General features: G+C 37.3%; 1 protein-coding gene across 1 annotated transcript in view; it reads left to right on the top strand.

Annotated features, from left to right (window-relative positions):
* SEMA3E (semaphorin 3E) overlaps positions 1–22,520 on the top strand; it is a 134,503-nt gene extending 111,983 nt beyond the window's left edge. The window contains exons 11-17 of the mRNA XM_008629588.2: positions 3,058–3,280; positions 5,917–6,008; positions 7,182–7,223; positions 10,328–10,494; positions 16,045–16,112; positions 17,568–17,707; positions 19,264–22,520. Coding sequence (XP_008627810.1) covers positions 3,058–3,280; positions 5,917–6,008; positions 7,182–7,223; positions 10,328–10,494; positions 16,045–16,112; positions 17,568–17,707; positions 19,264–19,716 — 1,185 coding nt within the window. The 3' untranslated portion in view covers positions 19,717–22,520. The remainder of the gene's footprint in view (positions 1–3,057; positions 3,281–5,916; positions 6,009–7,181; positions 7,224–10,327; positions 10,495–16,044; positions 16,113–17,567; positions 17,708–19,263) is intronic.
* The last annotated feature ends 529 nt before the right edge of the window (positions 22,521–23,049 follow it).

The following is a 23,049-nucleotide window of genomic DNA, read 5'->3' on the forward strand; positions in this document are numbered from 1 at the left end:
GTCCTGTGCGTTGGTCAACTCCCCCCCCCCCCCCCCGCCGAAGTTTCCACACTTCACCTCTTAATCTCCTCTCAGGCTAGGGGCTCACTCCCTTGATATTAAAGGTGGAATAAACAGTTGCTGGATGTTCCTTTCAGTGCTGTTTTCCCTTTGATAATTGAATCAGTATTCCCCTTTATACTAAAAACAATCATTTCCAGAAATAAGCATTGCATACAATTCATTTATCACCAGATCTCAGGAATGAGAGGTGTGTTATCTTATCTACTCCATTCCATTGAAGTTTTTCTCCTTGTAGTATGATTTCAAATGAATGTCCTTTCTCATTTAAAATTAATCATTTAAGATTAATATTTTTCTCTACTTCTCTTGGGGTTACAGATGTAAGTCAAAATGTAGAAGGAATTGTTCAAAAAAAGAGATTATCTAGGATTTAAACATTATGGATATGATTTGAACATCTTGGCCAATGAAGTACCCCTGTAGCACTACTGACATCAATACCAAATACTTTTTTGTTTGTTTGACACCAATTGAAGTCATTAGTATTGAGTCAGGATAGAAAGACAGGTAAATAAATTATAGCATTTTGGGAAAAATGGTTGAATTCAAAGGAATTGTTAGTTTCATATTTGATATTTTGTATATCAAATGTATGGGTTTTGCACTTTTACCAAATAATGAGACAGTACCATGCATGGATTGCAGAATGGCTTTATATTTTGCAAAGGTGGTACAATCCAAGTTCTTTAAGTGGTATTCATTTTTTTCCAGGCAGTAGAACACCTCACATATGTTATTTGGACTAGCATTAAACACAGGCATGAATTCAGTATTAATGACTGCAGTTATTACATTGATATCTCCTAGCACTGAAGATTAAATGGTTTCTTTTTGGCAAGAAGGAGAGAGCACAGCACCAGCACTTCGGCAAGGTTGGCAATGATTTTTAGAGAGGCTGCCCTAAGTTCCACTTGCTTTCAATGCTTCTCTTCCTTGGCCACGTTTGGGTCAGACTAGAGTGTCACCTCCCCAAAAAAGCAAGGCATAGGAACTGAAAAAGGAGCAGAAGAGTGCAAGTAATTTCCCAATATCAGGGGAAAATTAGCTGAGGAAGCAGTTCTCTCCTGGGTGCTAATAGATTTAACCGTGGTTTTCTTTATATGTTGCAGAGCTCATCAGAGGCTGAAGTAAATGGCTCTGCCAGCTAACAGAACATTAACTGATTCATTTTTAGCTACTCATTTAGGGCAGAGTTTAGAGGTCTTTTCAATGTTTATTCAGTAGCATGAAGAAAAATTGTGTAGCGGGCTGCAGCCAAGTGTTAGGTTTCACACTCCAAAGAATGTGCAGCATGTTGGTAAACTAAATCCCACTACCTTTCCCATTACAGGAGTGACACTGACAAGAGGCCAAAAATAACCTAATGGGCATCTCTGAGAATCAGCACTCATTGATGTTAGGTATTGAATGAGTAAAGAATAAGTCTATAAGGAATGAGAGTAGAGCTTAAAGCTAAATAAACAGAAAGCCACTGTTAAGAGTCACACAGGTTCTGACAGACTCCACAATCCTCTGCCATAATCTCTGCTGGTTCTTTTAGTTCATTTAGGCTGTTTTGCTTCTGGAAATGACATCAGCTACATCAAAAGTGGTGTTGATAGACTTCAGAGACAGCTGCCTCTACTGTTTTCTTTCTAGACTACTTGATTTTATTTAATTAAAATGAAAAGCCTGTGAATGATTATTTTTATTAAATCTCTCCAGGACCAGAACTTTGCAAAGGGAACCTGGCAATGCCTATACACTTGATATGCAGTGCAGTGCATGGGAAGCACAGGCTTAGCCTGTCTTCATGCTCCAGCTCTGTCTCTTTATTGCAAACAGCTGGTGAAATTCCATCACTAGGTTGATTAGACAATTACTTTCAAGTCAACACTGAACAAATACTTTCCTGTAGCTAAGCCCAAAAAGTGGAAACAAACATTGCCCCAGCTGACAAGTGCAGGAGTTTGTTATTGTTGATTACAGCTGACCACAAGTTTAAAATTACTGTTTTCAGTAAACATAAGGAGTATTTTATTTCGTTTTATTGATCGAAAAATCCAATTTAAATAGAGAAAGGCTGCTACTGTGGCTTTGCTTGAAATGCTTCTTAAAACCACACTGTCTTATGAATATTTGCAGAAAGTAAATGGTTACTGAGATATTTCCAGCTTGATCATAACTGGTTTCAATTAGACATCATGAAGCAAATTGGAAATGTAGGATCTATGTTCAGTTGGGAAACACTATCTCGCTCACAAAGCATCCTAAAATTAACTTCTCTCTTTAACGCATTAAATTATCTCTAATTGCATATTTGACTGAAGGAGTAAGCCTCTTTTAATCAGTCATTGACATAAAGTTTATTTGCTTTGCAAACTGGTAGATTGATCAATGCAAACATTGGTATTTGAAGCTAAACTGTGATATATAATACTGTCATCTAGAGTCAGGAATTAGAATCAAACATAATACTGTTAGAATGCCTAAAATCAAGAATTACTGTTGCTGATGGCATAATTTTTAAGTGTGTTTAGTTTCTTATGGTAATATATTTTGCAATCAAAAAATAATAAGACTAGAGATTGATTTCAAGCATTAGTGTTCTGCTGATTTTGCATGGCTGTTTCTCTACTGGGATAGAAAACCCTTTTCTTCTCACTATGTCAATGGCCATTCCGATTACATCTTCAATATGAATTTGGGGAAGACATAAGCACTATGGCTTTTGTCAAAATCTAGAAGTGTTACTCTTTATTCTGCTCTTAGTATGCCAAAAGGGAGGAACTTCTTTCTAAACATGACAGTGTCAAGGCACTGTTCAGCATTTCCTTTCTTCTCATGATTAATAATCCACACATGCATAAAGTACAGAGTTCACTGTCCCAATTCCCACTGGGGTGTTCTGTGCTTGGTTTTCTGTAGACTTGTCTTTATCCCTAAAAACAAGACCCTCTTCTGACAATTTCTTGGGCAAACCTTCAGGATAATCTGTGTTCTATGTTTTTGCAGTGTGCCAGCAAGGTGAACGGTGGGCTGTACACTACCACTAAAGACTATCCTGATGAAGCTGTCCATTTTGCCAGGAGTCATCCACTGATGTATCAGCCCATCAGGCCTGTTCATAAGAAACCAATATTAGTTAAAACAGATGGAAAGTACAATCTTAAACAAATAGCAGTGGACAGAGTGGAAGCTGAAGATGGGCAATATGATGTTTTGTTCATTGGCACAGGTAAATACAGAAAACAAGAAAGAATTTTTACATTTACAATTTAGTAAGTTGTTTTGTTGGTTTTTTTCTCCAGGATGAAGCAAATCAATACAGCATTCCTTTTTAACAATTTTTCCTTTCATGCCTGTGCCAGTCTTCACCTTACAGAGGATGTTAGTCATTCTAACATGTGCTTCATTGTGATGCTAACATTATATAGGAAAGTAATTGTAGGGATACCTTTAAAGACTAGCAAGATAAACAACTATAGGATTCCATTTTAATTTCTTTTCTTTTCAAAAAAGAACATTAAAAAAAATTGCAGGACAACCAGCCTTATTTTTTAAACTTCAGAACACAGTGATGTAGCTGAGCTGAGACTTGGAGACCTGAGAGAAACAAAGGTGACATGATTTCTAAAAATATCAGTTCTAGTTATTGGCTTTATTCCACAGTTTCTCTTCCTCAGTTCTGAAGACAACAAGTCTAGCTGATACCATTAAAAAAAAAAAACCTGCCAGCTTCCAGATTTGGGTTAAAACACAGCTCAAGCAAGGAAGGAGGAAATGCCCAATTTTAAAAAACCCAAAACTGTTAGAATTTCCTGCCAAGTTTTCTTGTCTTTCTTCTGTGCCATTTTATTAAAATATAGAGAGCTTGTTTAACAAGAATTTTTAAACATCTTCCTAACAAACACAATTAAGGCAAAATATAACATACAGCTGCACTAAGTCTAAGAAAGCAGAGAAAAAATAAATACCCTAATGGTATTTGAAAAATAATAATAAAAAAAAAATAATAAAACAAGATGAAATGCTGGACCTAGACAAGACTTAAGTTACATCTAATCTGTTTGGGGAAAAAAAAAAAAACAACCAAGGATTCTTACATTCACATTTAATCAGTGTAACAACAGGAGTGGTATCACAAACCATTTTGACCATTTTGTCTAGGAAAGAAGTTCCAGTGAATTATTTTTACTAATGAAATTCCTCTGGTAAGTACATTTCAGTGTTGAGAACATTCAAAAGAAGCATGTTCATAGAATAGCAAAGTCTTATTTATATTAGTTTTGTTTTCTAAGGTTTTGAATGGCCTCAGTACGGTCTGGGTAAAGGACTTACTGTGGTCTGTAAAACCCTGTACAATGTGTCACTTATTTCTGTACAGCAGATTGTACAGTGGCTCCTACATTCTTTATATTTTCTCCTTGAATTTCTGATTGAGACTGCATCAGATATTCTTGTACACAAGTCTTATGTTCATCAAAGTTGAATCCAAAGGGGCTTAAGTGTGTGCTTTAGACCTGTGCAAGATTGGCCCCCAACAGCTGCCAAGTGTTCTCAAGCTGTCTGATCTCAGGTGATATGAAATTCCAGCAAAAGAATTTGGGTTTTAGAAACTCTGAAATGAAACTTGCAATCACTACTCCAGCAAAGCTCCTATCAGAAAACTCATGGCTTCTTTGGACAATATAATGTTAAGAAAGGGTTGATACATCTTTTTTAATCCCAGTCCAACACCTGTTGTGTAACATAAGTAAGCAGCATCTTAAAGTTGAGAAAATTTCCTTAGGGTAGCAGTGCAGGTTAGAAAGGTTCATCAAAGGCAAAGCCTGAACATCAGAGCTTTTACATGTCTGTCAGCAGGATTTGAAGAGAGACTTACTTATAAAAATCAGAGCTTGGAATACAAATTTTTTCACTGTTCTACTACAAAATGGTTGCCTTTGATTACATATTCTCTTTGAAAAATGGTGTATGACCCCAGTTTAATGGTTCCTCTTTTTGTTTCAGCCTTTTGATCTTTTGCTGAACATTTTCCCCAGTGCCTCTCTGCTTAATATTTCCCGTGTAAATCAAAGATGACTGAAAGTAAGAGAAGAAAGGAAGTGATATTTGCCATTGTTGATGACAGATTTTCAGATTAAGGACAGCAAGGCTTTCCTATTAATAGCCAGCAAGGAGAAACCAAAGTGGTGGAAGACCAGATGTTATTTGTGTGTTTTAATTTCCTGCAAGAGTTGCAGTGACAGAGAGATTGATAAATCTAAATCCAATGTGCCTTGGTCTTTTTGAATGTGCATCTTATATTTTGGTTCATCTCCCTTTGACTAACACCTTCAGCTCAACAGCAGCTCAGTGTTTCCTTAGAGGAGGGTGAGAATTGTGCACTATGAACCTCTGAAGGTTTTTGTACTCTTGCCTGGGTGAATGGAGCTGCTGTCAGCAATTAAGGATATTAGTAGTTTCCTATCTAGTGTAAACACTTAGGTCCTATAATTAAAGCTACTTTACACTTGTTGCTTCAATGCACTAGGCTTCCACCTACTCCCATTTCTTTTTCTGAAGTATGGTCACTCTCTGTGATCCTTTTGCTATTCGCAAGAGGTTATGACCCAGTATTTGAAAAATACAATTAATTATGTCTCTTACAAATGTCTAAGTTGACTCATTTGCGGGGGACAAATTGTCAAATATTACATTTTCTAAGAGTAAGAATCCTCATTAGTGAAAGCAATATGTAACTATCTTTTCATATTTATACATTTCAATCCCTTATCAATTTGAAGTAGTCATTTCAGGTATTTGAAGGCCATATAAATGTTTCAACCAATCATAACCTTTACTTTTGTTTTGTTTTAAATTTATATTCAGATAATGGTATTGTGCTGAAAGTCATAACAATTTACAATCAAGAGACAGAATCAATGGAAGAAGTGATTCTTGAAGAGCTGCAAGTATTCAAGGTGAACTGTGCTGTATACAAAGTATATACACAAGTCTTGAATTTTCTGCAGAATTAAAATATCTAAAAAAAGTCTGAGGATAGTGAAATACATAATACCTGTGTGCAAGAAATTTTCTAAATATCTAGCAATTTTATGACAGAAACCTTCATTTTCAAATGAAGTTTTTCTAATGGCCCAAGTACCAAAGCATGTTGAAGCAAATCACAACTGCTGCCTTTCTATTTATGTACTTGGACATTGTAGTGCAACTTTTAATTAGAAACTTACTGAATTTTGTTTAATTCTCCCTCATATCCAGTTAAGTAATTAAAAGAGTATAACTGCACACATAAAAATGTGCAGTTATACACTTTTAATGCAATCTTGGAAACTTAAATGAGGTCCAAATATAAAAAGCCCAATCCTCAGAAAGAGTGAATCAGTTAGTCTGTCTCTGCAGTGGGCAAACCTGGGCCCTAGTGAGGCAGAACTCCATTCTGCTAAAAATAACCAATGACTAAAGCCCAGTGCTTGGCACGTGACAAAGCTAATATTTTAAAATTCTCCTACTGAGCATTCTCATCATGCCACATCAAGCAGGATGCTAACCTGCTTCAAACCAATGGGAAAATCTAATGTCTAAAGTTAGACATTTAAACCTGGTACCTGAATTTAGGCAGTTTAACTATTGACTTGTTGCCTGGGGGGAAAATCACAGAATTTGCCCTTCTTGATTAAACTACTTTTCAACTGAACTATGAGGGGCTATGTATTGCTCCAAGCAATCTGAGCAGAGGGTAGTGAGGACAATGGTAAAAGAAGGAATTCCTGCTATTTTTATCTTATCTTCAATGAATGTTTTGTTATAAAAAACACTCCACTTATCACTCTCAAGCAGGACAAAAGAGATTCAGTGGTGGCAAGAGCTAATGTCATGTTTGACAGGGAAATTGTAGTGTTCCTGTAGCTCTGATAATCCTGGATTAAGTGTTGGCTGGTTGTTTCTAAATAAACTGTTTTAAAACAATACTTCTGAAAGTCACAATTTCCTCATACCTTTCTTAAAGAAAGTCAAAGTATTTAGCAAAGCTGAATGCAATAAGTAAATATCAATCCTATTTTACCTGATTTATTTCCATAGCAAAAAGATACTCTTTTTTCTAACCAAGCAAGTATTTCCTGTTTTTTTAGATGCCAGTTCCTATTATTTCTATGGAAATCTCTTCAAAAAGGGTAAGTATTTTACAAGTTTGAAATGTGATGATTGTGACTCAAATGTAATAAAGCTGTAAACTTCGCAGAGGTAGATGCATAGATACATAGGCAGATGTACATCATGTATAATGAGATCTGGTTGGATACATGTAATCCTTTGGTAACAAACTCTTGGTTATATGTTCTGTTTCTTTATAATGCATTTATGTTTTTCAGTTCTAATGTTAAATATCCTTAGTTCACAATATCATGCATATCAATGGATAAAAAAAATGGATAAAAACTAATCTGTTTCATAAATTACTGTCATACTAGAGATTAGCTTGGTGGATGGATACAGCAATTCACAGAAAAGTTCTTTTTTGATAAATGCAGGCAGACTTCAGCCCCATGGGGATATCAGTGCAAAAAGAGCCTTGCTGGCTCTCCCACATATTCATTTGCCCTATAAGGCTGTTTGGATCTGAGTCCTTTTTGAGTTTCTGCAAGTATCTTCTGAAATCAACAGCCAATTTATTACTCTTGTGGTTAGATTCTCATCCTTATCATATCATTGTATCGTCTCAGCATGGAGCCATTATAAACATCTGAGGACAGTTATGTCTTAATGTTAAACATGTCCAACAGTGATTTTAGACATCCAGTGCAATGTAGGTGCACATAAACACAGTGAAACACACATAACAAAGAATGAAAACTGCAGTTTTAGGAGGTGTGAGAGTGCCTCAAAAGGTTATTTTAGTCTTGGTGTCTAATCAACTTGCATTCTTCCCATAGGTAATGCAGAAAGTCAAAGTTCTGTGATGCTAATTCAGAGGAGGATTTGGGTTTAAAAATTTTGAATTATTTCCTACATCAGTCTTTCCTCATGGGCTGTGAAAGCAGCTCTGGAGACTAGATTGTCTAACACTGCACCTAAGAGATTATTTAGAGAAAGGCTCTCTGTCATTTCAGATGTTTGCCTTACCTTTAACTCTCAATGAATTGTCATGGTTAAAGGGTTGTGTTGGAAGAGTAAAAAGGATAAAATTTGAAGTAGCATTCCTCCATTATTTTCAGCTCCCAAGAGGGCTGCTAACTCTACTAATTCAAGGTATATCTGGAAAATCTGGAGAGAACTGTAACAAACACACCAAAGCAATCCAGTGGCTGAAGAGCAAAACCTCTTGTGAGAAGTAAAAGTAGCTTAATATTTTTCAAAATATCAAAGAGAAGACAGAGAGAGAACAGGAGAGTCATATACACATATTTTACTGTATGAAGTAAATGGCATGTATGAGGATTCTTAAACATCAGCGGCAAAGCAATATCAGATTAAATAGCCAAGACCAGCTTGTTGAATGTAGATAAATTTATTCTTGAATTAGGATACAGTTTTTTGATACTGAGGACAATTAAATGTTGGAATAAGTGTTAAGGACAGAGTTGGCACCAAAAAAAAAAGCAGGAATATAACTTAGTTGAGTATATGAGAAAAAAATTATGTACCTCAAGCATCTTCACTGATCTCTTTTGAACTTGGAGTTACTGAGCCTGTGGAGACCTCCTTGCTACCTATGTCTCCATATCCTTATAACACTGACCAGTCTTCACCAAGTCATGGTACATAAAATATCAGATTTCAGGACTGAGCTAGTTATCTGCAGAGACTGGGAAAGAATGTTCTTTGATGTTTAGTTGGCTAGATATCAGATGCTTCTTTTCCCTCCTGTGATTTACCAAGACTTAAAGAAGTCTTTACCCCTGCTAAAAGATAAAAGAGAAAATCTCATCTTGTATGTCTCATTGAAAGTGTTGTTCATGCCTTCTGGGACAATCACACTGCAGTGCTTGCAGACAAAGAATTCCCCTCAAACAAGTATCCTAGGTTTTCTCTTCATTCCAGTTGGCAGATTGAGTTCCTGCTACTATCGTCTGGTTTATCTCACCAGAAAAATTCTTCAAGCACTGCTGTTAACAGCCTCTCCTAATTTCTTCCCATGGCATCTCTGAAAGTTAAATTTCTGTGATCTAAAGAGATATGAGAGGTATAATAAGAAACAAGAATGGACTACCTGGATTAAAATCTTTATTTTGTGATAGACTAAATGAGGTGTCAGTATTTTCCATCTTTAAGTAATTTTCAAATACCAGATTTTGAAATCTTGGTTGAAGAGTAGGAATTATGACTAAATTTGGCCATTAGGATGAGCACAGCTTAGGAATCTTTTTTCTGACTGGTAAAACTGTGGAAGTGAGCTGTGCATAAGCAGTTTCTATTGCAGTGCACAGTGAATACTTCTGTGTTCAGAAAATTTACATTCATCAGCAACAAGACTTTTTCTCAAATTCCTGTAAATTCAAGGTATTTTCTTCTGAAATTATTGTGCTAGCATCTGAAGAATAAGATTGTTTATCTGTCATTTGATTTGAAAAAGACATCTATGTGAACTTAAAAGATTCAAACAGTCAATGTTAATGCTGAAAAGAACCCCACCCAAACTCTGCAAATAAACATTAAAGAAGTAGATAGTGATCAGTTAATTTGTAAGGAAAGACTGCACAACAACAGGAAAACAATTAAATATCTATCTATCTATCTATCTATCTATCTATTTATCTCCTGTGCACTGAGGGATTATACAAATCATAGCACTACTGTGCATGTAAATACTGACCATGTTCTAAGTGGGCACATCAAGAGTTAAATTTACTTAAAAAGTCCCATTTTGAGTTTGCTTATAACCCTTGCCTATCTGAATTTCTTTTTTTAACATCTTTTATGTCAAGCTGGGGACTTTTGCAGATCAGTTAAGTGACAGACAAGTGTAAAGAGGGAGGCATTGGAAAACATCTTGACGAAGAAAAGGAAATATAAACCCTTGCCTATTCAAACACAAAGCTGAAACTTCAGAAGCGAGGAAATGACAAAATAAACTTGTTCATTTTACCTTCTTTCTGTTTCCCTGTCCTTCAGTAGGAGAGCTTAATCTGTAATCAGGTATTTTCCTACAGAGTAACTCTGCCTCCCTCAGGTCACAGGTTGGATGCGCAACCGGCAAGCAACGATTAATTAATAACTGCATTGGGAAGAGAAGTTTCAGTGGACATTCTAGCAATCCTATGTGGTGTATTTCTTGCAGCAACAGCTCTACGTGGGATCCGAGTCAGTCATAGCTCAAGTGAAGTTCCACCAGTGTGACATGTACGGCACAGCCTGCGCCGACTGCTGCCTCGCTCGGGATCCCTACTGCGCCTGGGATGGGATCTCCTGCTCGCGATACTACCCCACAGGAGTGCAGGCAAAGAGGTGAGAGCTGGTGCTTTTTCTGATACGCTTTTTGCAAAATGTCTGCATCTACAGTTTCTACTGCAACACAAAGTATTCTGCAACTTCGTATCTCCCCCTCAGACATAACCAAACAGTGAGATGTCAGCTGCTAATTTATCAGCATAACCTTAGGGGATTGCAAGGAACCAAACTCACAGGATGGCATAAAATGCTGTACCAGGAATATATTTATGACTAAAGCTAAGTCATTTTGTAATTATTTGTATTACACTGTAAACCTTAATTTCCTTAAGAATCTTTTCAAGTCTTTGAACATCAGAGACCTAGTTTGGTAGTATTACACAGCAAGGATACTAGACTGCAATAACATATACAACAGAATTTCTAAAAAAAAGCAAAGAATCTTTGTTAATAGTAATATACCTTTACCAGCCAAAATCAAATCAGAATTTCTGCAAAAGCTAAGGTTTGGTTTAGGTTTTCTGCAGTGCATGGAAAGGCAAGTTACTCTAGAGGCCAGTTCAAATCAGAAACCTGATTTGGGTGCTTTAATTCTTCCTTTTGGAGACTCTTTCTTGGTACCACCCTTCACTGGGTGGTTCTTGACCTTTACACTTTCATTCAATGATTTCCCTGGGACCTGTTGTCCTCCCTTCCCTCTCAAATCCAGGTTCTGCAATTCAGCTACACAGATCAAGTATCTAGAACATGTGTGTTTTAATCCAGACCTTTTCATAAAATTAGTCACCTTTGCCACCTAGAGAGAGCAATTTCTTACCTGAGTCAGCAAAATTTTGCTAATGTGCAATTGAAAACCTTTCTGTGCCTTTTTTTGCAATAACTGGTTCTAAAAATACATGCCTATTTATATTAGACCTGAAAGGACTACAAGAATAAATTTGATAAATTCCAGAGAGAGTTTTCAAAACTGGTGGAGGTGGTTCAGTCCCAACCAAGTCATATTATCCCAAATGTATTATTGTTTCCTAAAGAAAATCAGGAAGGTGGGGCTTTGTATTTATTTATTTTTCATCCTGCACATCTTATCTTTCCATGAACCTGGATGCACTCAAACAAATGCAGGCGGACTATTTTCAGGCATAACAGACATTTCCATAGAGTTTTATAAAAGATAATTAATACAGTCATGTTACCTTTGGTAACATCACTTTTTGGATAAGGCACATTTAAAAATACAAATGAGAAACACAGTCTGTGACTCAGCATAATTAAGAATCTCTTGGATTTACTGCACTAAGGCACAGGTTAAACCAAGCAGGAAACCTGAACTGCTTTTGCAAGCAGGATTGCAAAATTTTCTTGTGCCTTTTGTGAATAGACCTGAAGGGAAGCAGTGGGCTCTGGTTGACTGCTCAGGGTGAGATGAGTCTGGTTAAAATTTTCAGGGCCCAGATTAAGAAAGATGAGCAGCTATATAGTGGGCCAGGGAGATGAATGTCCTACAGTAGAAGTAGAAATTGGATTATCATAATGATAAAGCATATGGGTTACTCATCTAATGATGTAAAAGGCATTTGGAAAGGAAGGGGAGGTTAAAAATTTCCCAACAGCCTTTAACTTGCTAGCAGTATCACCATTTATGTTGTGCAGGCTACTTGCTGTCTAAGAAAAGAGAAGAGAAACTCACTGAACTTTGTTGTACATGTTTCTCAACTAAGACAATTTCCAGAGTAGCAGCCTTTAAGTTCCCTGAAAACACATTTATCCAGGGTGGAGTGATATGGGCAGCACCCCAGGCACCTTCCTATGCCTTACCTCCCCAACATTCAGCAGGTCAGCCTCTAAAAGAAGAAAATACTGCTGTTATCTCCTTCCTTCTCTTAAGATAAGCACTGTAGCACTGGAGAAGGGATTTGCACTCAATTGAATGTTCTCAAAGTCTGCAAAACTTGTTTTACATATAGGAGTTTGGGGAACAGCCAGCAAGTGTTGAAAGGCATGAATGGCATTCGCCTTGTTCACTTTAGGTCACAGCTGAAGCTCAGAACATTTTAAATTTAAGACCTTACACTAACTGTGTGGCAGGGACAGGAGAGGGACAGGTACTAGGGACGTGTATAGAAGTTGTTTTAGGTTGTTTTCTCGTCACGTACCAGGTGAAGAGTACTACGGGAAAAGTCAGGTCCCAGTAGACAGCGTGGAGTTTTCTGATACCAAGTGGCACTGAATAGTTGATAACCCTGCCATGGCTTCCTTGGGCTCCAGACAGAATTAATGCCACATCCCAGAACATTCATATCTTAGTCTGGCCTTGTCTCAGGGCTCCAGATTTCTGCTAGAGCTGTACATGGTGATATAAAGTAATGTGAGTGTAAGGGGCATTGAAGAACACTTGTTTCTCCTGTTCCTGATATCCCTCCCTTCACTGAAGTAATGGAGTTGTGCCTTACATTGCAACACACTTGAGCTGGCCTTAATACCACTTCTGTCTGCTCAAATGTGGCCCTCATGCTGTAAGTTCAGGTGGACTTTGGATTTGTAAGACCAGTACTGCTAGTGAGTAAGGGCACTGCTCAAAGCTCTCTTTTTAGTTCCAGTCCTACTGGTAAAGAGTTGAATTGGGGCAGGGATGTACAACGTGTCCTCCCCACTTTGATCCAAATGCTGTCTGCTTTAGATCCTGATGCCTCCAGGGTATAACAAGTGTTTAGAGAAACATTAAAGAGAAATCTGTAAACTAAGGCATGTAATGGATTTAGAGAGAAGTGAAGCATAAATACAAAAACCCTCTGCTTGGCATCTGGTAATAATTTTTTAAATTCTGAAAGTCTATAATTCCTTGTACATGCATAACCTGGATAACTAATTAAATGTAGGATTTAATTAAGGAAAAATAAAAACTGAGCTCAAAATCCCATATCTTGATGCTGGCAGCACAGCACACCACAGTTCCGTGGTAATTACAGGTGTATGGCTCCTGCATATTGCAAATACCTCAGATGGCAGAAGGGATTTCTATTGCATTCAAATTTCATGAAGTGCACTTGAGAAAGCAGAGATCCAGGACTTAAATGAGTTAGTTCACTATTAGTTCTACAACCTGATTTAGGCAGATTAAATTTTTATCTGAACAAGCACTAAATTCTAAAGGTGAGATTCTTTGCTGTGCCAGCTCACCATGCAGGCTGAAAAAGGTCTGAAGTAATTTTAAAATGTCTTTGAGCTTGGGTAGGTCTAGTGTGATTCTTTAGCTAATTTTTAGAAGCTGACAGTCACTCCCCTGCCTCCTCTCCCTCTCTGGCTTCCTTCCCCATCACCCACTCCACCAGCAAGCATGCAGTCTACTGATACATTTATGCAAAGCACAGCGGTGCCTTTATTTCCCTAGACATTTTGATTTTGCCTCATACATTCCTGGGAAATTATAAAGAAAAATGAAAATTATGGTGATGATGACGATGATGACGATGGTGATGACTGTATTTCTATCTTGCAGATCATTTTTACTTATCTTCCTGAAAGCACAGGGTTAAGGGCTGGAATCTAAATTAATGAAATTATAGATTGCAAAAGATACTTCCGTACATTCAGTACATTTATTAATCACTAACAATTGTTCTGTAATTATCTCAGTCTGATACTCTATTATTCACAGAATTCTGAGTAAAATAATTTCTAAGAAAAAATTAAAAAAAAATCAGGCTTCTGTCAGTATTTGTGAAATGAGTTTATCTCCAGCATCTCCTTCTCTTTCAGAACCTCTCCCCATTCTTTCCTTCTATTCAAGAAAATAACAAGTGAAGGCACTGGTAACTGGTAACTTCCCCAGTCTTCACAGTCACAGCAGTTAAATTCCATAAAACAAACGTTTCTTTTTCTTTAATGATTCTGAAAACTGGAGAAATAACCCTGTCTTACAGAACTAGGATTTTTTTAGCTTTACAATTATCTTAAGGAACTGATAAATAAATAGAACCTGCCTACTACCTGTCCTGTTCCTGCTAGATAGGGCTGTTGGACCTGACAGAAGCAGGGCTGTCTTGTTTGTTTTTTTAAAGGCTAATGCATATCCTATAGTGTTTATGTATATTTGTGTAGGAGGATGTCTCTTCTGAGTAATCTACATACACAGACCTGCAAACCTGGTGACAGCATTTATCAGCACTGACACTACACATTGCAAAGAGAGCTCCCAGGGCAGAATAAGGCCCAGTTGCTACATCAGAATCTCTGTTTTTCTTTAATAGGATGCAAGTATTGTTAGCATTGCTCCCTAAAATCCCAATGCACTCCTCACGGAATTTCCAGATTTCCCTGGAACAACAGTGTAAAAACCACTGGTTCTTCACTGAATATCAGTGGAGGTTAAAGCTGTGATCTTGGTCCACCAAGAGCATTGGCTCAGGAGTCCATATGGATAACACAACTCAGAAAATAATCACTGTCTACTGCCAGGTTAGAAATGAAATGAGTAACATCAATGGACAAGGCCTTTAGATGGTGTAAATATGCATAGTTTCAGTAAATTGATTTGTGCCAAGTTAAAATTTTATCTTTTGGGTTCACATGGAACTGTAGAATAACATTATTTCAGTAGTAAAAGTAAAGAGTAACAGAACTCTTTGGCTTTGCTTGTTTCTAACATAAATAATTTATACTGTACACATACCTACCATGAAAGATTTGCTGCACTGCATATTTCTTCTGTTAATCTGTTATATTGGCCTTGGCAATACTGTGTAGAATTACTCTTCATGCTTAGAGAAACTAAATTTGAGGTTGTTGGACATACTAATCTAGCAAGATACAGCCTTCCAATAGACTCTTTTATTTCCCAAGTAAACAATTTTATTTATCAGGACACTCAAAGAAAAAATGCGATATAAAAGCACAATTCTTCTGGGAATGCACCACATAATCATGGTTTTCATTTTTTTTTCTGTAAATGCATATAAAACCCCCAAACCTTATTTTCTTTCAAAAGCACAGACATTAGTTCCAGGTCAAAAACAGGGCTCCCATGTTCTGACCACAGTTCTGCCACCAGTTCATTTTCTAGGCATGGGCATTCATGAATGTGTCTGTTTCCCTGTTGAGCAAAACAAGCTCAGTAACTGTCTGCTACAAAGGTGAAATAAAAGAAAGTATTTCCTCTGTGCTTTGAGATTCCCAAGTGAAAAAAACGACATGAGAGTGAGGGATAAAAGAAGTACTATTCACACAAATGGGAAATTGTTCTAAATTAAAAAAGGAAAATTTCCTTCTTTTCTGGAGCGAGAGAGAGAGAGAACCCAAAGAGAGACTAAAGGTCCCTTTGACTGAATGTTACCTAGTTGGTTCAAAAGATCTTGTTTTAGTATTTATAACATCAGTGTAGTTATATATAAAATGGAAACATAATTGTGCCTCTTCTCCAGATAACTGTACACCTGTCACCCAGTAGGTTTATAAATACTGATTTATAAACGAGTACTTCTCACAACAATGGTAAATTGTTAGCAATCAAGATTTAACTCCTTAAGTTTTTAATGAATGCCAATTTAGCATAAACCCAACAACATGTAAGCTAACATGTTCTCTCAAATACTTCCCCTTTTTCCCCTCCAGACGTTTCCGCAGACAAGATGTTCGGCACGGAAATGCAGCGCAGCAGTGCTTTGGCCAGCAGTTCACTGGTAATCTACTCACACACCTACAAATTGCTTGTAAATGCCTGGAACAGCCACCACAGAGTTTGCCAACAGCATGAGCCAGACCATGATCTCACTCGCCTCTTTTCACTGGCATGTTCCTGTAGTGTTATAAGGGCTGTGGGGACGAGCCCCTGACATCCAGGTCTAAGAGTGACTGTCTCAGTGGCAGGTCAGGAGCATCCCAAAATGTTCATGTGGTCCTGCAGTACTGACATTCAGACCAAAATCGTGGATAATGCATCTCAATGGGTTCCAACGGAAAGAAAAGCAGAAAGATGGGGCAGGAATAAGAAACAACGGAGCTGCATCCTGAAATGTGCATTAAATAACCAGGACACTTTGACAGAATTGAAGCACAGGAAGGGCCAGTGACATGCCAGAACAAAAATGTGTATTTATGATCATTATCAAGTTTTCTCTTAAAAAAAAAGATAGAGTACTGTGTCTAATGCTGTTGTTCAAGCCTTAGAAAGTGAGGATTTCAAACATGGGTATTGGGAATAGCAAAACAGAAAGAAAACAGTTGCCTGGAAATCCTCAGTATTTTGCAGGATAACACACAATACATTTGTAGGAGAAAAAAATGAAACAAAAAAGGTTCTTCAAGAAAGATAGCCAGAGAAACACTATTTTAAATATTTACAAGAGAAAGCTGAATTAAAATTGAAGTCCTTTGGAGAATATAGTACATTTTGGTAAAGTATATTCCAATATTAAGTGCTAATTCTTCCACAAGTTTGAAATACAAGAGAGAAATCACAATATATAAAATAGTGTATTTTTTAAGGTATAAAGCTATGTGGTCTCAAGAACCTTTCTCACTATTATGGAATAAGATGATTTCATTAATGAGGCAATTGCTTTTATCCAGTGTAACAACTAGTTTATCCTCCTCTAGGTGTTTTTTTTTGGATTGAAAACCAGAATTAAATTTTGATTAAATTCATTCACTTTGTTTTTATTAGCACCCTTGGGCCCAAACTATACATTCAGTTTACACATGTATAGCATGGATGTATATAATATTGGTTAAAGTATTTATAATTTTATTCTGCAAAAGGTTATGTGCTGTCATTATCCCTAAAAGAATTGAATTATTTATTGCATTTAAACATGTTTTGAATCCTCCTGTTTCACTGAGTGAAAATGAAATTAACTATTCATAAGAACCAGGCACAAGAAATTACCAGTGTGAAAGGCTGAGATCTGTTTTTCTGTGTATAATCTTAGGTGAGTCACAGCACAATTTGTTCAAATACTGTAAAAGTCTGGGATGATGGGAAAATTCATTTAGCAGGTCAGACCTCCATTAGACATTACTTTTCAGTCACTATATGGTTGGATCTGAATTAAGCTTCACTCTTAAAAGTAAATGAAGTATGGAGTGTAACAAGTACTTGCAGTAACACATTTTTGAAACATTTATTTCCCTTCCAGGTGAAGTCTTGGAGAAGACTGAGGAGAGACTTGTTTATGGAATAGAGTACAACAGCACCCTTCTGGAGTGCACCCCTCGGACCTTACAAGCAAAAGTAATCTGGTTTGTCCAGCGAGCACATGAAACTAAGAAGGAAGAGGTAAATGTTCTTATAGACTAACTTTTTCCAATAAAAGAGCCTGTTGTTAGGAACATTACATCTTCACTGAATTCCTGTCATCAGTTGCTGAAATGTATATGTGTGTCAGGGAAAATCACTATGTTCATCTGGTCTCTTGAGTTAATAGACCTGAGAATTTCACCTGGTGTTTGCATTCAGCATCTTGAATGCAGATGTTAGAAATGTAGTGAAGCTTATTTAAGAAAATCCATCACTTCTCTTGGTATGCTTTTTCAGGGGTGAAATGTGTACATATTATTTCTAGTGTTAGTCCAGCTTAACATCTATTCATTCTTTCAGCCTTGTCCATTACATTATAGAATCTTTTGCAAATGAATATTGGTGGATTCTCTGCCTTTTTTACATGTATTTTGCCATTATGAAAGTCCTTCATAGGTGATATGATATTTATTCCTCAATACCTCTCTGATACACATCAATGTAGATACCACTACAGTGTAGATATGTCACTACAGGGGCTGGTACAAAAGTTACCATCTTTCTTATAACCCCACTTTAAGTATCAAAAGGTCACAATAAGGTCTGCCTGGAACCTCCTGTCCTGTAGGCTGAGCACTCCCAGCTCTCTCTTTCTTCACAGGAGAGGTGCCCCATTCCTGTCTTCATTTTTGTGACCCTCCTTCAGCCCCAGCCTAACAGGTCCATTTCTGCCTTGCACTGAGGATCCCAGAGCCAGATGCAGCACCCCAGGTGGGGTCTTACCAGAGCAGAGTAGAAGGGGACAAATCCTTCCCTTGACCTGTTGGCCACACTTCTTGTTATACAGCACAACATACACTTGGCTTTCTTCAAGTGGGTGTGGCCAGCTCTCATCCAGTTTCTCGTCCCTCAGTACCCCCAAGTGCTTCTCTTCAGGGCTGCTTTCGATCCCTTCATCACCCAGTACTTCTGCTTAAATTCATCACCTTTTTGGTAAATGAAAAGCTGAGGATACCATTTTTGTGGCCACTCCTGCTGCTGGATTAGACAGCTCAGAGCTCCCTGCTTGCCAGCATCTGTGAATGTCTTGTAGTCAGTAACGCAGCCTTTGGGAGCTGTAGGAGGAACTCAAACACCAGACACAGAACTGAGGCCTTAAGATCATAACGATCCTGCAGTTAGATATACAAATACCTATTAATGTGTCCTCAAAAGCATACCAGTCTACAAGAGAATTCACAGGAATCCTTACCACAGGTCAGCTGGCAAATGCCCTATTGTTTTCCATCCAGTAGATTATTTGCATGTTTCTCACTTATTTTCCTCTGCAATTAAAACAGGAAACTGTCTGCTCCACTATATGTTCTTCCATGCTTCCCAGATTCTTTAGAAGGTTCTCCATTTACAGCTCAATCTTTACTTCAAGTAAATATTTTTGTCATTAAAAAATCCCTGTGAATTAAAAATTTGTGGATCTCTAATCTTCCTCTCAAAATTTAATACTATGGTCATGAAAGTACAGTTCAGAAATAATAGCACTGGTTTAATATAATAGCAAAGGCCTGTGCTCTATAACAGCATTTTTTTTTTTTCAGGTGAAGACCGATGATAGAATAATAAAAATGGACCTTGGCCTTTTATTCCTGAAGCTGCATCGGCTGGATGCAGGGACTTATTTTTGTCAGACAGTGGAACACAGCATTGTTCACACTGTCAGGAAAATCAACCTGGAAATAGTTGAGGAGGAACGTGTAGATGAAATGTTCAATAAAGACTATGAGGAGGAGATCCCTCACAAAATGCCATGCCCAATGCAGAGCAGTATACCTCAGGCTTCAAAGCCATGGTATAAGGAATTTCTTCAACTGATAGGTTACAGCAACTTCCAGAGGGTGGAAGAATACTGTGAAAAAGTGTGGTGTACAGATAAGAAGAGAAAAAAGCTGAAAATGTCTCCATCCAAGTGGAAATATGCCAACCCACAGGAGAAGAAAGCAAGGATCAGGCCAGAGCATTACCGGTTGCCCAGGAACATAGCTGACTCTTGATGGACAAAACCCATCCACTGTTTCTGAGCAAAATTTTATTTGGACTTACAAGGGAGAAATCAGTCTTGGTTTGAGTAAATTTCACAGGTTTATATATGTAAAATAGTGGGACTGAAAACAAAAATGCTATGGTAAGTTATATTGTACACTCATGATGACTGTTCAGAAGCATTTTAAACAAAATCTTCCCAACTATCTGGTTCTAAGTAAGTCAATGCAATCAGAGCTTTGCATTAGGGAGGATGTGACAATCTTCAGACTTTGAGTGCTTAAATCAGTTTCCTGTGTGGATCGTGCTTGCACTGTATCTTGTTGCACATGATGGCATATTTAACAAATTCAAATAGCTAAAGCATTCACAAGTGGATGAAAAGTATAACACATCTTTTCTTTGTTTCACAAATTTCTCATGCTTCTGAAAGCAGCACGTCTTAAGAACTTATTCCTTTTGATTGTGACCTTTCTGAGTTTATCACTGAGATCAATGAGTTGTGTTAATACAGTGTACTGCTATTTCTAAAGATAATGAAGGGAAATCCTATTTACTTCCCACCCTCTTTTCAGTATCAGTCATTTATGAAGAGCAGTGTGCTCCCACAGCTAAATAATATTGCCTAGTAACTTCATGTAAGTCACATGCATGCTGAGAACACAGACAGAATGAGATTCATCAATTTATCTATACAAGAAGCTGAAATAATGGTTTAGATAGAAAACGAGTCCATCTTGCGTCTGTACGTTGCCTTCATGGTGACACGAATTAAGGGATCGCCCTCTTGTGGCAAAAGAAAGGGAAACTCGATATTTAAATTACTTTTCTGAAGAAATGTAAGCAAAGAAGTATTACCGAGATCCATAGCTGGTTTGCTTTCAGCACACACTTTTAGTCTCCATGTGTTAAACCCACATATTTAGTAGGCAATGTTGGAAGTAATTTATACTGGAAAGGCAGCATTTAAAATAAGTGATGTTTTATGATGTTAATGTGCTTTTGGGGTAAAATGCAGTCATAAAAAGTTAGGATGTAGATTAAAAACAAAAACAGCATTATGCAGCTGTGTTTCTATAGTTTCAGGATCTGGTCCACATAAATCTTTTTCTGATGTGAGATCTCTGTTTGAAAGGGCTGCTTTGCTCCTCTTGTGACTGATACCAGGAAAAGAGATCAAAAGAACTAAGTCGCTTACAATCTAGGTCTTTCAAGACTTACTTTAAAAAAAAAAAAGTGTGTATATATATACATATATATATATATATCTCTTTAAGTAAAGCTTGCTTTAAGAAACCAGATACAGAAAATGCAGCAAAACAAGCATTTCAATACCTGAGAAATTTAATATTACAATATAAATTGGATTTTTGATTTCTTAAAATTGAATAGTAAAAAAATTAAAGATAGGGAAGTTAAACACAAAGTAAACATAAACACAAGTTAAATGTAAACACAAGTTAGTTACAAATGAGTTAATTCCTAAAATAAGAACATTATGCCACTAGGGGAAATAGCCAAACTGATCCAGATTTTTGTGTCATGAAGAAAATATACAAGGGATTCATCAGCTACAAAGAGTTTCATGTTGAGCTTCAACTTCTAATCAGGGAAGAGTGGGAATTAACAGTCTGGGTAACAGGGATTTGTGGTTTGCTGTGTTACCAAATGCAGCAATCAGTGCTAATCCAGTGTTTCCCAAACAGGCTGTGACAGGAACTCACAGCAGCTGGCAGGACCAGTGAACTTTGCTGTGCTCCTCTCGGAGCAGAGACTGTCCTGTCCAAACTGGTGTTTGGAAGGAGCACATGGCACCCTGTCAGCAACCACAGTGTGAGGAAAACAGGGTTTCACCTGGTGTGGGTATAGCAGCAGATGAATCTCCATCAGCCTGTTAAGGGAATCAGTGTATCTGAGGGTTTGCACTTCGTTTAGCTACAATACCTCTCTAAGAGATGAGCCTGGACCGCATTCTTGCATGAATTCATGCAGTTTCTAGCTTTGATCTGAGAGAGGAGACTGGATAAATTCATGTTTCTATAACAGTTTAATGGAACTTAGTTACATTTAGGATCTCCTATTTGTTTACAGCTGTATGGAAAGCGCCAGCACTGGAGGTTGTGGCAGAGAGCACACACAGAACAAGCATCCCTGATCTATACTTAATCCCCTATACAAACTTCACTGACATCGTTGGTGGAAAGCTTTTAAAACACTACTAAAATACTTTTCTGATGAATTATGGAATCCCCTTCTTTTAAAGAGCAATGGGAGCTATTTTTTACTTTTTGATTCATTTGCAAGTATGTAGTGCTAAATGTATCATTAATGAACTATTAGAAAGGAATTATAGCATCTCAGCCTCATGGAACTTTGTGTCTCATTCTCTGAGATTTCAAGTGGAAATCATGTGATATGGAAATCAGGATTCTTGATCTAATATGAGAGTGTGTATTTTTAGCTACCCATCCTTTTAGTGTTTACACGTGGAGATTTGCATTATCTTTTTATTTGACTTTTAAAATTTAACTTTTTTCTTACACCTTGCTCCTTTCATGGCTGCAATGCCTGTGAGAATTCAGAACTAAAAGGTCTTGTTCAAAGAGTGCTCTGACATCTACGGAAGAAGAGAAAGAGTGACAATGTATTTTGGAAGGATATGCACAAATGTGCATTTAACACAATGTTATTTAAAATGCTTCTTTGTATATTTGGGGGGCATTGTCTGCTTCTTTTCATTATGAGTTTGATGTATTTCGTATGTGCATGAAGTGGTCAAATTATAAATATAATTAAGAACCATATTTGGCTGAAATAATCTATATTATTTCTTATAATTTATTTTCCCCAGACAGTATGATTATCTGCAGCTCACTAGTCACACATTGTTAACTACAGATGTCCTTCACCATGAATTTTATGAGCAGAGACCACAAATAAGGACAGAAAGATGTTTGTATAGAGTTGCCAAATGGGAAATGTGGCACAGGGTAACGAGTAGATTTAGTCTATCTGGTGGATGAATGTATTTTCAGAGTGGAACACGGTCACTTAAGCCCAGAACATTCTAACTGATGGAAATCCACTGAGAAACCACAATTTGGATAAAACTTTGGACTCCACCCTGTTTCGTGATGAAGGAAAAGCCAGACCACTTGGACTAAACACTTCCTTTGCTTTGCTCTTGCTCTTTTGTTGTTGGTGAGATTACTGTCACCTTGTGCAAACTACTGTGCTCTCAGATTCTTTTGGGACATCAGGGCAGGAGAGTGTTAACCTGCTGTGAAATTCCTGGCTTTTATATCTCAGAATAAGCTTTTAGGCTATACACCTCTTTTCTGTAG

The sequence above is a fragment of the Corvus brachyrhynchos genome, unplaced genomic scaffold (genome assembly GCF_000691975.1).
Source record: "Corvus brachyrhynchos isolate BGI_N302 unplaced genomic scaffold, ASM69197v1 scaffold50, whole genome shotgun sequence".
In the NCBI taxonomy this organism is placed as follows: Eukaryota; Metazoa; Chordata; class Aves; order Passeriformes; family Corvidae; genus Corvus; species Corvus brachyrhynchos.